Genomic DNA, 15347 nt, shown 5'->3' with positions numbered 1-15347 from the left:
TATCGCTTATGTGATTTATTTTTAAAAATCTTATATACGTAGATAATTTTATAATGATTAAGGTGGCTAACGCGAGCGCTATAGCTAGCCATTTTTAGGGAGTTTTTTTGGTTTAAATTTAGTTGTTGACAACATTAATGATTTTTAAAATAAAAAAAATAAATAAAAAGAGGAAATTTTTGTTATAAATTTCTGCACACTGTTCTTTCTTTTTTTTTTCTTTTTTTGTTTAAAAAAAAAAAACACTATTCTTATGAATTTAAGTTAAGGGTATGTTATCTTTGGCTTAAAATCAATTCGGTTTAGTTTAATTTAGTTCAATTCTTAATTTCCTTTTCTAATAAACAATTCAGTTTAGCTCATTTTAGTTAAATTTAGTCCATAAATCATAACAAGCCCTTCTTAATACCTACACTATCCTCTAGGCAAACTTGCCTACACCGGTTAAGTCTTGGCGCATAGTACTTATTGATTTCAGCGTATATATGACAATTTTGCAATTAAAAAAAAATATTCAAATAACTTATATTTTAGTGGTACATTATATGTGTATAATGGTACATTATAATGTGCCACTAGATAGTCAACTTTTTCTAGAAGTAGAAACTTATAGGATGTTAAAAAGTATCACTACACTCGTAATAGTCCACAAAAGTACTATTCAGACAACTTATACTTTAGTGGTATATTATACATGTATAATGATACATTATGATGTACCACTAGAGAGTCAACTTTTTCTAGAAGCAAAAATTAAATCAGCAAAAATTACTTCCTTACCCTCCTATTTACATAGCTCGTTCATAGGTGTTATGCGCCCCTACACTCCCACTAATTACCATAATAGTCTTTCTAAATAACCCCTCTCTTTCAATTTACTGCATAGTAAAGCAGAAAAGCTCCGAAATAATTGCCCTGCCCCACATATATATGAAAAAAATTATATATATATATATATATATATATATATATATATATATATATATATATATATATATATATATATATCAAAAATTCATCATCTTCTCCATTTTTATTCAGCCTCAATTTTCTCCCTCATCAATTCTTTTGAAATTACACAATTCTGGAAAAAAAAATCTATAAATTTGATATAGTGATCAACAACAATGTTTGATATACGAAATGAAGTTGTAATATCAAAAGAAAAATCTTTTAAAAAAAACAGCGAAAATCAAAATCGTAAGTTTATTTCTTTTTTTTTTTTAGATTAAACCCTATTTTTTTTGTTTTTTTTTTTTTTATGATTTGTGTTTATCATAACTAATTAAGTACAAAATTACAAAATATTGTTCAAAAAAAAAAAGTAGTAATTTGTTTAATTTGTTTTGTAGACCACATAAGGCAGTTCCAAAAAGCAACAAAATAGATTCTATAATTTCATAAATACTTCATATTATTTACTTAATTTGAAGTTGTCTATCTATTATTCTAATTTTTAGTTATTACATTTTAAATATATCTAAATATAATGTACTAAAACCTGAAATTAAAAAAAAAAAAAAAAAAAAAAACAATAACATAATTAAAACAAAACACCAGGATTGATACGTGTCACATCCGGGTGCTGTTTTTTCCCTCCAAAACTCCCCTTCCTTTTTTAACCTTTTTTTTTTGTTAATTTTGATTATATATTAATATCATTCTAAATCTTTTATATTATCTTTGGGACAAATATATATTCCTTTTTATTTGATGTTCATAATTATTCTATATATAATTATACAAATAATTATTTCAACTCTTTTCAATTATCTTTTAAATGGAGTATTATTAGATTTTGCCAAAAAAAAAAGTAGTAATAAATTGACTCATATAATAGATGTTATAGAAATTACTTTAAAACATCATTTAATTTTATTTTTTTTCCAAAATACCTCAGCTAGCTAATATTTTATTTCAATTTCAATTCAATATAACTACATATTTAAGTTAATTACAATTTTGTTTATGAAATTTTACTATTATATGTACATATTATAACAAATTAAGGATTTATAGAGTATAGTATAGGCTTATAGCTATAAAATAAAAGTTGTGTTTGATAAATGATTTTTTAGATATAAAAGGGATATAGTATTTGTAGTTTTGTGTATGTTTGCACTTTTACTAATAGTTTTAGTGGAGATTTTAGTTTATTGTTTGATTGATTTTAGATGTTTATTAAAAATGCATTTATTATTAAGTATTTACTAATATGACCACTAGACCTGATCAAACCCAGTCTCGCCTGAAAAATTCTCGGGTTTGTGCAGCCTACAAAATCCATTTTTAGATAATTTTTTACTTTACCTATTAATAATGATTATGACATTATAATTTATATATATATTTGATTTGTATGTTTTATCAAATTTTATTTGTTGGATATAATTAATTTTCTTACAAAAGTTAAGCTTACCAGGCATGGCATGGGCCTAAAGCTAGTTAGAATATCTAAAACTGAGATGACGATATTTATTTCAAAAATGATTGAAAGTTCTAAAAAGCAACAAAGAATTGAAGATTTTACAGTTTCTTAAGTACTTCGTATAATTTACATTAAGTATTTGTGAATTAAATTGCTATTTGGTGAATTTCGGGTAGTAAATTAAATCTATTGTAAATGTTCATTTTAGATAAACTTCAGGTTCATTTGTAGAAGATTAATGTTCAAGTTATATAACTAATTTTGAAGACACATTATCATTTTGCATTATAAAATTAAAGAATCAATTACCAATTAATATTACTTATTTCATTAAATAAAACTGTAATTTCGTGAATTGTGGCAAGTAATTAAATTTAAAGTATTGTAAATGTACATTTCAAATAGAATTCATACTCATTCGTAGCAAAAAATATCATTTAAATAATAATTGCGAAATTATAGACAAAGTATCAATTCAATTTATGGAATTAAATATCAATAATCAATTAACTTTATTATTTTGCTGATTAAAATATTTTTTTAGAGAATGTTGGCTAGTAATTTAATTTATCATAAATGTTCATTTTAGTTTGACTTCATGTTCATTTGTAGAAGGATAAATATTCAAATTAGAATTACTAAATTTTGAGACAAAATAATTTTTTTATATAACTCTAGTATTTATGATCTTAAAATATTATTGCATTCACATTTCATATAAATATATGTTCACTTAAATTTGTTGCATGTTCATTATCTTTTTACATAAATAACATGTTCATTCTGATATTGAAATGTATTCATTCATTCAAAATTTAATACTTGTTCATTCTCATCTATATTTAAAAATGTTTATTTGCAATCTTATATTATGTTCATTCTCATATGTAAAGATGTTCATTCATTTCAATACTTGTAATTTATCACATTAAAAGTTTGCTTGATTTGAATTTTAGTGTTTGTTTATTACCAATATAATATTGTTCAATTTAAATCTAATTTGTTGTCATCATCATATTGAAAGATGTTCATTTGACCAATAATACTTGTTCATTTTCATATTGACATATGTTCATTTAGATATCAATATTTGTTCATTATCATTCTGAACTATGTTCATTTTCAACAATATGTTCATATTTGTATTTGTAAATGCTCATTTTAGTTGTCCAGTTTTGATTTATAGTGTTTGATTTTACAAAAAAAAAATTATTGTTTACAAAAATTTAATCTCCCACTACACAGGTTAATCAAATAAGAAATGTGAAGATGACGATGAACATATTGAGAAAAAATGTGTATCAAGAAAGCACACAAACACCATAAGACTATCTATAAATTAAGGGTATAAACGTATAACAAGGAGAATGATTCTACATATCAAATGCATGTAAAGAATGTTCATTTAACAAACACACATATATACGTTTAGGATTTAATGGTTCACTTTTTTTTTGAGGAATTACAATCATAGGCAAAAGTTAGAGAGAGAAAGTGGAAAAAAGTACAATTCAAGGATAAATTAGGAAGTACAATGAATAAAATTAAAAAAAGTGAGGGTATAATGGTCTTTACGTACTATCCAAAAACAGAAACAAGAACAACATTTTAAAACTCCAAAATAAGAAAACAAGAACTATATTATGGGACAGAGGGAGCATTTAGTTGGTCCACCATTATCGACCCGCCATTGACCCGCAACTCGTATTGACCCAACCCACTATTAGCCCTATAAAATGTTTGATATACAGTGACCCTGACCCCACCTGCCCAATAGCCAAGTCTATTTAAAACTACGTGATATTTGGTTTTGAATTTATATAATCTCAACGTGACTCGTTCTTTTAATTTCATAACGGTCTCTCATCAATAACGGGCCATGAGAAGAAGGTTGCTAGACTGAAGTCCAGAAAATTTTGTGGTTAGTTTTATAAAAATTTTATTGTATAAAAAAGGGCTTGTAGGCATCTCAGATTTGTGCCTATACTATGGCGTAGGCGCTTGAAAATTGCGCTTAGACCATGAGAAGTGTAGATGGGCATTAATGAGACAAGAGACAAAAACACGTAATTTTAGAGTTGCCACTATTGATCTCATTGACAAGAAACTAAGAAACCCACTATCCAACTAGTTGATGTCTAGCTGGAATGATCGAGTTTCTCCAACTAGCCGACATCTACTATATCCTTATGACTGACAAGAGTTATCAAAAAGGAAAAATTGTTGAGAATAATCCCACCTTTTGAGCGTCTTCGATTAATAATCCCACCTTTGGGATTTTTTTTAATAATCCCTCTTTTACCCCCGATCTTTTTTAACAGTCCCTACAGGTTACCTTACTTGTTTTAGCTGGTTTTAGTCTTACGTGGCTTAAAACGGTTATATTCCTTTTAATTTTTTTTTTTAAATGCCACGTCCCTTAAATGTTGGGTCTTCTTCTTCTTTCTCTGCTTTTAACAGAAATTGAACTCCATTGTTGCTTTGAATCTACACTTTGAAATTCCTCTATTCTCTCTGGAATTATAGCAATGGGTAGTAGGAGGCAGATTGGGTCAAGTGGTTCAACTTCGTGTAGGTCATTTGGTTGGTCTTCCCCAAAACTGAAGTGCAGATGTGGGGTGGAAGCAATAATTCGGACAGTGAGGAATGGTGATAACGCGAGTATGAAGTTCTACGGTTGCCCCAAATGGCTTGTAAGTTTCATGGGTAGTGTCAATTATTTGTTTATACTTAACCATTTGATGTAACAAAATTCAATTGGGAAAATCAAATTAGGGTTTTCAAATTCAATTGATTTAGGGGTTTAATTATGTTTTTTATTTTTACAAGAAGGTGATTGTGGATACTTTCAGTGCATGGGTTAATGGTAACCCTAAGGACCTAGAAGATCTACGATTCCAAGTTTTTGAAAGAGATACACAAGTTGCTGAAAATTAAAAGAGATTGAAATTGATTTCATGAAGGAGCAGTTGAAGAAAGTGGAAAAGAATTTGGGAATGAAGGAGGATGAGTTGAATGATACAAAGATGGAGCTTTGCCACACAAGAATGGAACTGATGAAGGCTTCAAGGAATGAAAAAAACTTCTCCATTGCTCTGTTTGTGTCATGGATCTTTTTTGCTTTTCGATCTTTTAGTGTATTTGAAGGCATGCTAGTAATGTTGTGTGTATGATAGTTGGTTAGAATGCATAAGTTAGTTTAGGTTGGGAAATGAATGTACTCTGTGTTGGGGTTACATGTATGGTCAAAGAACCTTATGCTTAAGCAAGATATGTATGCTGAATTAGTTTGATTAATAAAGGGAAGTTTTTGGACCAAAAACACATCTGCAAATATCAAATTGAAATGAACACATTGAAGGAAGTTGTTTCACTGAACATATATATTTCAGATAACAATTTGTCCAAAATACACAAAATGAGGCCTGAAATGGTTAATGGCATGACATTACATATGTAAGTTGACTTTGATAAGTCACAATGTCTTAAAATATTGTTCCCAAAAGCATAAACCTACAATAACAAAGTTTTGCATACACACCAAATTAATTTTTTACACCAAAAGTGAGGATCAGTTCATCCCAGTACTTTGTTCACTACTGAGTTGGTTGATGTAAGATAGAGGCTTGACTTCCTTGACTGCACTGAAACCAATCCATTGTTGATCTTCCTCTTCTAGGATTTCCTTGATTCTGATAAAAAAAAAAAAAGAAAAAAAACAAAAAAAAAAACAACAACAACAACAACATAAACAGTCATGAGATTCACATGAATCACAGTTGTTGCAAACAAAATGAAAGTAATCTATGATTGACACCATAAATCCACTTACACTATTCAATGCAGATCCATCTGGTGCAATGTACACACCTACACCAATTGGAACTGGGTGCCTTCCTCTACCCCTTCCCCTAGTCCTACCCTTGCCTCTCCCTACAGCATCTGAACCCCTACCCCTTCCTGCAGCATCTAAACCCCTTCCCCTTCCAGCTATTTCTGAACCCATACCCCTTCCTGCAATAGAATTTGAACCTCTTCCCCTTCCTACAGAATCATTTGTCCCTCTTCCTCTCCCACCTACTCTATCAACATTGGCAACAACAACTCCAGTCCCCCTTCCACCCCTAGATCCTCTCCCCATTAATATTGTTCTTCCTCCTCTACCAAGTATGGTAGGCTGTGCAGTTAGAGAGTGGTGTGTTGTTGCTTGAGCTGCTTGTGCTGATGCTGCTATTGGTTGAGCTGCAGATGCAGATGTAGTCTGAGATGCAGCTGTTGTGTGTGCAACATCCTTCCTAGGCCTGCCTCTAGACCTTTTTGCAGGTGGTTCAGATGGCTGCACACTGTCTTTGTTAGGGCACTTCCTTTTTATTATGCCCCTTAGTGTTGCAGACTGAACAGGTCATTTCAATCCCTGTCCTTGTCAAGGTCCCAGACTTTTTTGGGTTCTCATATGGATCTTTTATTCGATTCTTCCTTGGCCTCCCTGAACCAATTTAATAGGTGGAGGATCAAGTGGCATGGACACATCAGGCCAATGTCTTTCACCTTGAATTGGTGGAATGGACCCTATCAAAAGACACATAAGAAAGGCATCACATACCAATTTAACTCTTGTTTGAAATCATACAAATGGATAAGCATACAAGAAAGGCAGTTAGTTACCTGCATATACTGACATGTATGTGTCCTTGTAGTAGCATTTATCCACATACAGCTCTGGTTCCTGTCCAATAAAGTAAATTGATGCCACAGCATGGCACCATGGGATGACTAGCATGTCCCATTTCCTACAAGTACAAGTTCTACTTTCCAAATTCACCACAACCTGATCTAAATTGTAATTAACATTAAAATGGGTTTCAGATGAAGGGGATACATCACAATCAGTAGCCTTTGCTTTTTTAGCATCTAGCTTGGCTTGGATTCTTGGACACAGCTGTGAGGTGCATTTCATCATAGCTTGCCTTTTCACCACCAATCTCTGCATCAACGAGGTTCTTATTTCTTCTAGCATGTACAGTAAGTGCTTGGTTCTTGCTTGAGTGATGTACCCATTGAATGTCTCTACTATGTTTGAAGTTATAGCATCTGTCTTTGATCCTGGGCTCAAAAAAGCTCTGCAAAATAATTCTAGCCTGTGTTTCTTGAAACCATCAGCAGCATCCACATTTAACTCTCCAAGCTTCTTTATTCCTTCATTGTAATCAGCCATATTGTATAACTTAGCTATCCTCCAAAACAACAACTTCATCTCATCCCCTCTGTACTTCTTGTGCCAATGAGCAAATATGTGTCTAGCATAGTGTCTGTGTTCTGCCTTAGGCAACACAGTTGAGACACTATGCACTATACTCTGTCAAATTACATATGAAACAACAGACAATTAGGCAAATAAAGTAATAAAAGGAAGGAACTGATTTAATGAGAGAAAAGGAATAACACTCATACCTAATGCTCATCAGAAATGATTGAAATGCCTTCACCTTCTCCTAGTTCCAAACAACCAGCAAGTTTATGGAAGAACCGCTCCCAGCTAGAGTTGTTTTCACCTTCAACTACAGCCCATCAGACTAAAAACATCTGGTCATTACTGTCCCTACCAACAGCAGCTAACAGTTGACCCCCTAAAAAGGTTTTGAGAAAACAGGCATCAACTGCCAAGACCTTCCTACAACCTTGCATCCAAGCACTTTTAAGACCTTGAAAACATATGAATATTCTCTGGAAAGTTAGAGGGAAAACTTGCTTTTGAGTGTTAGTCACAAGCTCCAATTCTGTTCCTAGACTGCGTTCCTCTATTGCCTTCAAATACCCTCCCACCTTGTTGTAGTGGTCATGCATGCTCCCATGTAACAGTCTATGGGCATTGTATTTGAATTTGTAAGCAAAGTCTCTGGTGACAAGCATCTTATATGCCTTCCTTACACACTCACAAATCTCTTTGGCTGGCCAATGTGGCCTTGTCTTAAACACATCTAGAAATTGACTTGCAACCCAAGTTGATTTTAGCTGTCTATTCCTCTTCATATTTCTCTGACAAGTGTGACTTCCTTTCACTGTCTTCACAACTATTGTAGCTCTCCTAGTGTCCCATGAAGCATAAACATAGAATGGACAACCCTCTGTGCATTTGACACCCAACCTTTGTGATCTCCTTTTATCACTCACAACAATACTGACATTCCTCCCCTACAGCACTCCATACTTGGCTACAACATTCTTAAAGTCCTCCCTATTTGCAAATTTTTACCCAACTTTCCACTCAAAAGTTGCAAAGTCTGTGAATTTAGACACCAACAGTCCCAATCTTTTTCTTCTTCCAGGAATCATATCTTCTTCACCACTATCAGGTGGTGTATTTACTTCCTCATCACTCTCCTCATAATCACTCTGAGGCCTAGAAGATTCACCTACAGTTTGGCCTACCTCTGTGTTGTTCTCCCCCTCTTGCTGTAAGCTCACACCCTTGGCTACTTCAATTTGAATCTTCCTTGCAACCTGAACAAGTTGTTTAGTTGTATGCCTTACCCTCTTCCTAGCTATGTTGTACTCTTCATCCCCATTGTCAGACTGGTACTACAACTCTTCATTTAAAATCTCTTATGTCTCCTTCTCAAGCTCTTCCTCAACCTCCACTAAGCCATAAGCCTCGGCATCCAAATCTGCACCACCTTCCAACCCTGCATCTAAGCCACCCTCCTCTGCATCTAAGTCAACATCCTCTTCACTTTCATCTGTGTACACATCTCCAAAGAAAGGCTTGCTACTCACTCCTTTCCCTTTGTCAATTAGTGGGTTGTAACTGAGGTCTCCTTTATCACTCTCACTACTGTAGTCTAGTATCAAATCATTCAGGGGGATAGTGTTGTCAAACCTTGAATGTTCCCACTCAAAGGTGCTAATAGGGTCTGGGATTGTGTTTGAGGCTGCTATAATTTCAGAGAGAGTGGGGGGCTGCCCTAATTCAGATGTGCTACTAAGGTTTATAACATATTTTACTTTTAATTCACTTTGGTTAGATAAGGAGGAAGGTGGATGGGGAATAAATTTAGTGGGAGCATCTTTTTTGGGCTTTAGTGACCTGTCAGGGGTTTTTTGGGAAGGTTCAGCAATAGTCAATGGCTTAGTATGCTTTCTTGGACTACATCTAACTGGTGGTCCCCTCTTCACTTGAATTTATTTGGATCTCACTGTTTTGGGTTGGGACTTCTTTGAGGAAGCTTGTAATTCTGAGGGAAAGGGTAGTGGGTCATTCTCATCATGCATAACATACACTTCCACTCCCCTATACTTCTCTGCCACCTGTATCATGTCCCTCATGCTATCATCATCTGTCACCCTCCTCAAACCATCCAACAAACTCAACCCAGGAACTAAGTATAAAAAACCATGAATTCAATTTTCATATCTAGCACACTTCATAACTAACTCCATAAGATAAAAATAGCACAAATCATCAGGATCCACATTAAATGTTTTACCCTGCCCATTCATATAGCACGGTGTCCTATTGTCAAGGTGCCTAAACACCCCTCCATGCCACATTTTCAAGCTTATTTTACCCATACCTAATGTAAAATGAACTATAGCACAGTCAAGAATCAATAAAACAAAAAACAAAACTAATTCTAACACATCAAAAACCTAGCTTTTAGGGTTCGCACTCAATTCACATAACCCAACAAGAAAATGGCAACATAATGCAAACAAACTACAATTCGCACACAAAATTAACATATAAATTGAAATCCAACACGCAAAATCAACAGTTACGAGTGAAATTGCTTAGGATTCGAGTTCAAGTAGCAAAATTTAGACTCTGTTCAAGTGAAATTTAGGGTTGGAACACTTACCTAAAATGGAGTTCTTCGCAATCCACAATCTCGCTAAAAATGGAAGCTTTCTCCTTTACTGCAGCGTACACAAGTGGTTGAACCTTCAATAATGGCTGACCAAATTTTGTAGGAGAGTAATGAGGGAGGAGTTCTTTTTTTCAGACATTAAAGACGGTGGTTGAGAGAGACAGATGATCTGGCATCATTTAGGGGGGAAATTTCATTACCCAAATCCACCTAAGCAAAGTTCACCTTGTTAGCCGATTTCAAGTAAAGTGGGACCGTTAAAAAAGATCAGGGGGTAAAGGTGGGATTATTAAAAAGAATCCCAAAGGTGGGATTATTAATCGAAGACGTTCAAAAGGTGGGATTATTCTCAGCAATTTTTTCCTATCAATAAAAGGTACACTTATTCAATAATGATAAATGCCTTAAGGTTCATAACATGGTTTATATCACACACAAACAGTATGATGAGTAACACATGCACGACGAATAAGAATGACAATATTAGACGAATATCTGTGAACTCAATCCATTTATTTCAATACATTTGATGAAAACCCCAATTGAATGGATGAGAAGATGTTTGTGACATATGAAGCTGGTGATGGATCAGGTCCACTTTATCCGTTTAACATTGACCCACTAGTATAAATGCTCTTAATTCGTGTACGAAGTTGAAATTTGATATTTCGTAATTGAATAATTTTCTTTCAAAATCAATTCAAATCGTAACTATCTTTCAAAACAAATGATCCTATTTGACTTTGCATTATTCACATACACTACTCTGGCCTTTATTTGTGCATGACATATGTATGATTATAGTTAATCTTATATACTTCCTCTATAATGTACAAATAGAGATATACGAGTATCAGTCAAATTATGACACTTAAAACATAGAGAGTGTATATTCCTTTGACCACAAAAACAAAAACAAATTCAAAAAACAAAGAAGACAAAGAAGAGCTGAGGAGAGTGAGGGACAGCGGAGGGAATTACATCACAAAAAAAATTCAAATTAAAGGTTATTCCCGTTTCCCAAGAATAGATTCAAATGGTTTGTCTTTATTGTGCACATTACTCAAACGTCACAAACACAATGCGCGCATTTCATGCCAAGAATTCAAACCTATAAACATTTTAAAACTGGATCATACAGTACACATTCTTAAATGCTGTAATAATTGTTTAAACCCTAAAAAAAACCAAAAAATTAGAAACCCCAGAAAAAAATTTAAACCCCTGTTTCATGCATTACAGCTGCTCTTTCCTCATTTTCATTCACTATTCATTTCTTGATTTCTTTCCAAATTTTGAATATTTTTACTTTCTCTGTCTTCTTTAAAGAGAAAGAGTAGATCTTTCATATATTTTCCCATTTAATTTTTTTTCCTGTTTCAAATTAAAGAATTTCATCATTTGAATTTTGAGTTCAATATCTTCAACAGTAATTCGACTTTAGTCTCTTTCTTTAGTCTTCTGCATTGGCCCAGGTAATTTCTTTCTTCCATTTTCTATTCTTATAACTTCATAAAAGTGTAACTTTTCTTGTGTTTTTTAATTTGATTTGGGACAATTTTTGGGGTTTTAAGGTTAAATTGAAATGGGTTTTTGTCAAAATGTGTAAATAGTTGATGGGCTATTAATATTATAGCAAATTGTATAATCACAAGGCCGAAAAATATGATTTCTTGGTTAAAAGTCCACTCTATTTTTTCAATATTTTTGTTAATATGTGGTGAAATTGATGTGGGTTTTATTCAATATTGCAATTAGTAAAATGGGTGTTTGATTATTTTGGGTTTAATATGATAAAGTTCAGTCCTTTGTGTATTTGTTTTTATCAATTTAGTGACAATTTTTGGTTCCTTATATAAGTAAATTGATGTGGGATTTTCCGTTCAATTGAAAATGTGAAATGGGAATCGATTTTTAGTGGATTAAATTTATTTTGTAATGTGATTTTTATTGATTTGTTTCTTGTCTTTGTATGTATAAAAACTGGACCAGGTTATCAATGGGTAGGAATTTGAGTCCTGCATTGCGGCAAGAGTTGGCCAAATTAAAGGATGCAGACTGTAGGAGGTCTGCAATGAAAGCACTGAAATTGTATGTAAAAGACATGGACTCGAAAGCGATTCCGCAATTTCTTGCTCAAGTTTCGGAGACAAAGGATGCCGGTTCGTCGCCGGGGGAGTATACCATTTCCATCTATGAAGTCCTTGCTAGGGTACATGGGCCTAACATTGTGCCACAACTTGATAATATCATGTCTTCTATTATTAAGACTTTGACTACTAGTGGAGGGTCATTTCCTCTTCAGCAGGCATGTTCTAAGGTGGTTCCTGCAATAGCTAGGTATGGGATTGAGTCTGCTACGCCGGAAGATAAGAAACAACAGTTGATCCATTCGCTTTGTAAGCCGCTTACAGATGCTCTTTTGGGCTCTCAAGAGAGCCTGTCTTGTGGTGCTGCCCTTTGTTTGAAAGCCCTTGTGGATTGTGATAATTGGAGGTTTGCTTCTGATGAAATGGTGAATGAGGTTTGCTTAAAGCTAGCTAGTGCTTTGGAGGATAAATCGACACAAACGAACTCTCATATGGGGTTGGTTATGTCGTTGGCCAAGCGTAATTGTCTTACAGTTGAGGCTTATGCACGGCTGTTGATAAGGGCGGGGTTGAATATCTTGAATTGTGGCCTGACTGAGAAGAATTCGCAGAAACGCTTGACAGCTATTCAGATGGTGCATTCCTTGATGAAATGCTTGGATATCAGGAGTATATTTTCGGAGCTAGACTCGATTATTGTGGAGATGGAGAACTGTCAATCTGATCAGATGCCATACGTTAAGGGAGCTGCATTTGAAGCATTGCAGACTGCTAAAAAACTATTAGTAGATCAAGGATCTAAGATCAGTTGTGACGAGGTTTCAATGACTGGTTCCAACTTCAGTAGGAGTAGTAATAGCCGGAGACAGTTATCAAGTCCTGGCAGTCAGTCACCGTCATCTGTGTCACCCGAATCACAGACCTTTGATTCGTTTGGTGAGTCTTTCATGGACTCGCCAATGTCAGTGAGTCAAGCTTCGTGCAATGGGAATCATATAAGGAGAAATTTAAATAGGAAGCAATGGAGTCAAGAAAATGGATATGTGAATGTGTCCCTAAAGGATGGACTTTTCTCAGAACTTGCTCAAGAAAGCGTCAGATCTCATGTGTCCTCTGAACAGGATGAAGGTTCTGATAGTAGGAGAAGTTATACTAATGGATTCCCAGGATTTATTCCTGGAACTCCAGTAAATGGATCACTAAGAAGCCGGCCTCAAAGTCCATCAAATGGAGCATTCAGAAGGCGAGCTCAAAGTCCAGCAAATGGAACTCTGAGAAGCCGACAACAAAGTCCGTCTAATGGAGCATTCAGAAGGCAAGCTCAAAGTCCAGCAAATGGAGCTCTGAGAAGCCGACCACAAAGTCCATCAAATGGAGCACTCAGAAGGCGAGCTCAGAGTCCAGCGAATGGAGCTCTGAGAAGCCGACCTCAAACTCCAGTACACAAAGCTTTGAGAAGCAGATCTCAAAGCCCATCAATGAGAAGCCAAACTCCCAGTCCTCAGGTAAAATAAACATTATCTCAATTATTCTTAAAACAATAATATTGTGTAGACTTTAGCATCTTAGTTCCCTGATTACAGTTGCTAGAAAATAAAACTTGACATACAAGGTTGTATGGGCCTAGAAACATGCTATAGCATATGATTCTTCTACCAACATGTATAATTTTTGAAATAATTGCTATTGTTTAGATCTGTGTTTAGTTGCTTGAGTGTTTTTAATAGCGCATTCTTTATGCTTTTGTTTATATTTTATCACATACTTTTTACTCCCTCTACTTTTTAATCATGGAGCTAGAAATTATGTTGGCATTTTTAAGTTTTGATTTGGTGCATAATTCTGAATATGTATGCCATATCTTAAAATTAATTAAAGGAACTATTACTTGGCACGACATCATATTGTCATATTATAATTGCCTATTTCAGGATGAAAATTTACTGCCTTACTGCCTTAATCTACTTTATTGATCTGTGGTTGCTTGCTAAGCTAATCTCTTTCTTTTTGGTGTTTTCAGAGGACGCGCTCTCAGATAAATCTTGATTATGTTAAGATTTTTACTACTCCGAGGAAGCTTGTTCGTTCACTTCAGGATAATGATGAGAACTCAGACTACTTTGGTGATCAATCTAGAAGACAGAGAAGTCCTTGCTCAGCAAATTGTGAATGGAGCCCTGTAGTCAAGTATAACCAAAGCAGTTGCTTAAATAAAAATAGGCCACAAGATGGCACTGGCAACATGACAGATGGATGTGAAGATCATCAAAGTCATTCCAATTCTAATTCAGAATCAGTCTCATCAACTCAGGACGTTTTGGCAATGGCTAATGGCGATGTCTCTCTCAAATTGTTCCATAAAGATCAAAGTACATCTGAGAAGATTGTGAAAATTCCTGGGCGGAACTTTCGGAAGATGTCCACTTTGGTGTTGTTAATCGTCCTGGTATTCTCTTTAGGTTTTGCATCAGTATTATTGCTAGGTGATCAGGGTGAATTTGTTGGAATGGTTCCGACTTAGCTTCCAATGTAGCATGATTAGATCATTTAGTTGTCATTGGAAAACAGGATTTTTTTTCCATAAAACTATAAGAGACCTACTTTGTATCAATCTGTTAAGCTGTATTGTATCTTGTACAAATGAGTACTTGTTTCATCTTCTGAAACTTCAAGTAGCTCTCTTTGGAGAATATCATAGGTCTCTTCTGGCAGGAAAATTATGAAGTATAAGATTTCTCTTAATTATGCTTAATTTATAAATTTCTTTTATGACCAACCGCTTCTGTTAATCAACAGAGCTTGGTGCTTTTTGTCCAGTCATATTGTAAAGAGAATGACCACAGAAGTTGGTCTGTCATCAGATAAAAAAACAGTCCCATTTCGGATATCAGCGAGCCTGAGAAAAGAGAGAAGGCAGCATAGAAGGATACTCTGAAAGTCACGGTGGTAACTGATAAGCAATGT

General features: G+C 34.2%; 1 protein-coding gene across 2 annotated transcripts; it reads left to right on the top strand.

The window, feature by feature from the left end:
- Positions 1-11177: 11177 nt before the first annotated feature.
- LOC110707538 (TORTIFOLIA1-like protein 2) lies at positions 11178-15156 on the top strand. 2 transcript variants are annotated; one of them, XM_021885559.1, is made up of 3 exons: positions 11178-11768; positions 12286-13888; positions 14404-15156. In XM_021885559.1, the coding sequence occupies exons 2-3, from the start codon at positions 12293-12295 to the stop codon at positions 14902-14904; spliced, it is 2097 nt and encodes a 698-aa protein (XP_021741251.1). In that variant the 5' UTR covers positions 11178-11768; positions 12286-12292; the 3' UTR covers positions 14905-15156. The 2 variants fall into 2 exon arrangements, with proteins under 2 accessions (XP_021741251.1, XP_021741250.1); XM_021885558.1 differs by lacking the exon at positions 11178-11768 and having other exon boundaries at positions 11825-13888.
- Positions 15157-15347: the final 191 nt, after the last annotated feature.

This window comes from Chenopodium quinoa, unplaced genomic scaffold (assembly GCF_001683475.1).
Source record: "Chenopodium quinoa cultivar QQ74 unplaced genomic scaffold, ASM168347v1, whole genome shotgun sequence".
NCBI lineage: Eukaryota > Viridiplantae > Streptophyta > Magnoliopsida > Caryophyllales > Amaranthaceae > Chenopodium > Chenopodium quinoa.
Note: the sequence above shows the minus strand (reverse complement) of the source record. Positions and strands in the feature narration are given on the sequence as shown.

Excerpts from the sequence above, each read along its gene's own strand:
- LOC110707538 (XM_021885558.1), top strand. The coding sequence starts at position 12,266 with ATGTATAAAAACTGGACCAGGTTATCAATGGGTAGGAATTTGAGTCCT. Across the intron at positions 13,889-14,403 it reads GCCAAACTCCCAGTCCTCAG|AGGACGCGCTCTCAGATAAA; the intron begins GTAAAATAAACA and ends TGGTGTTTTCAG.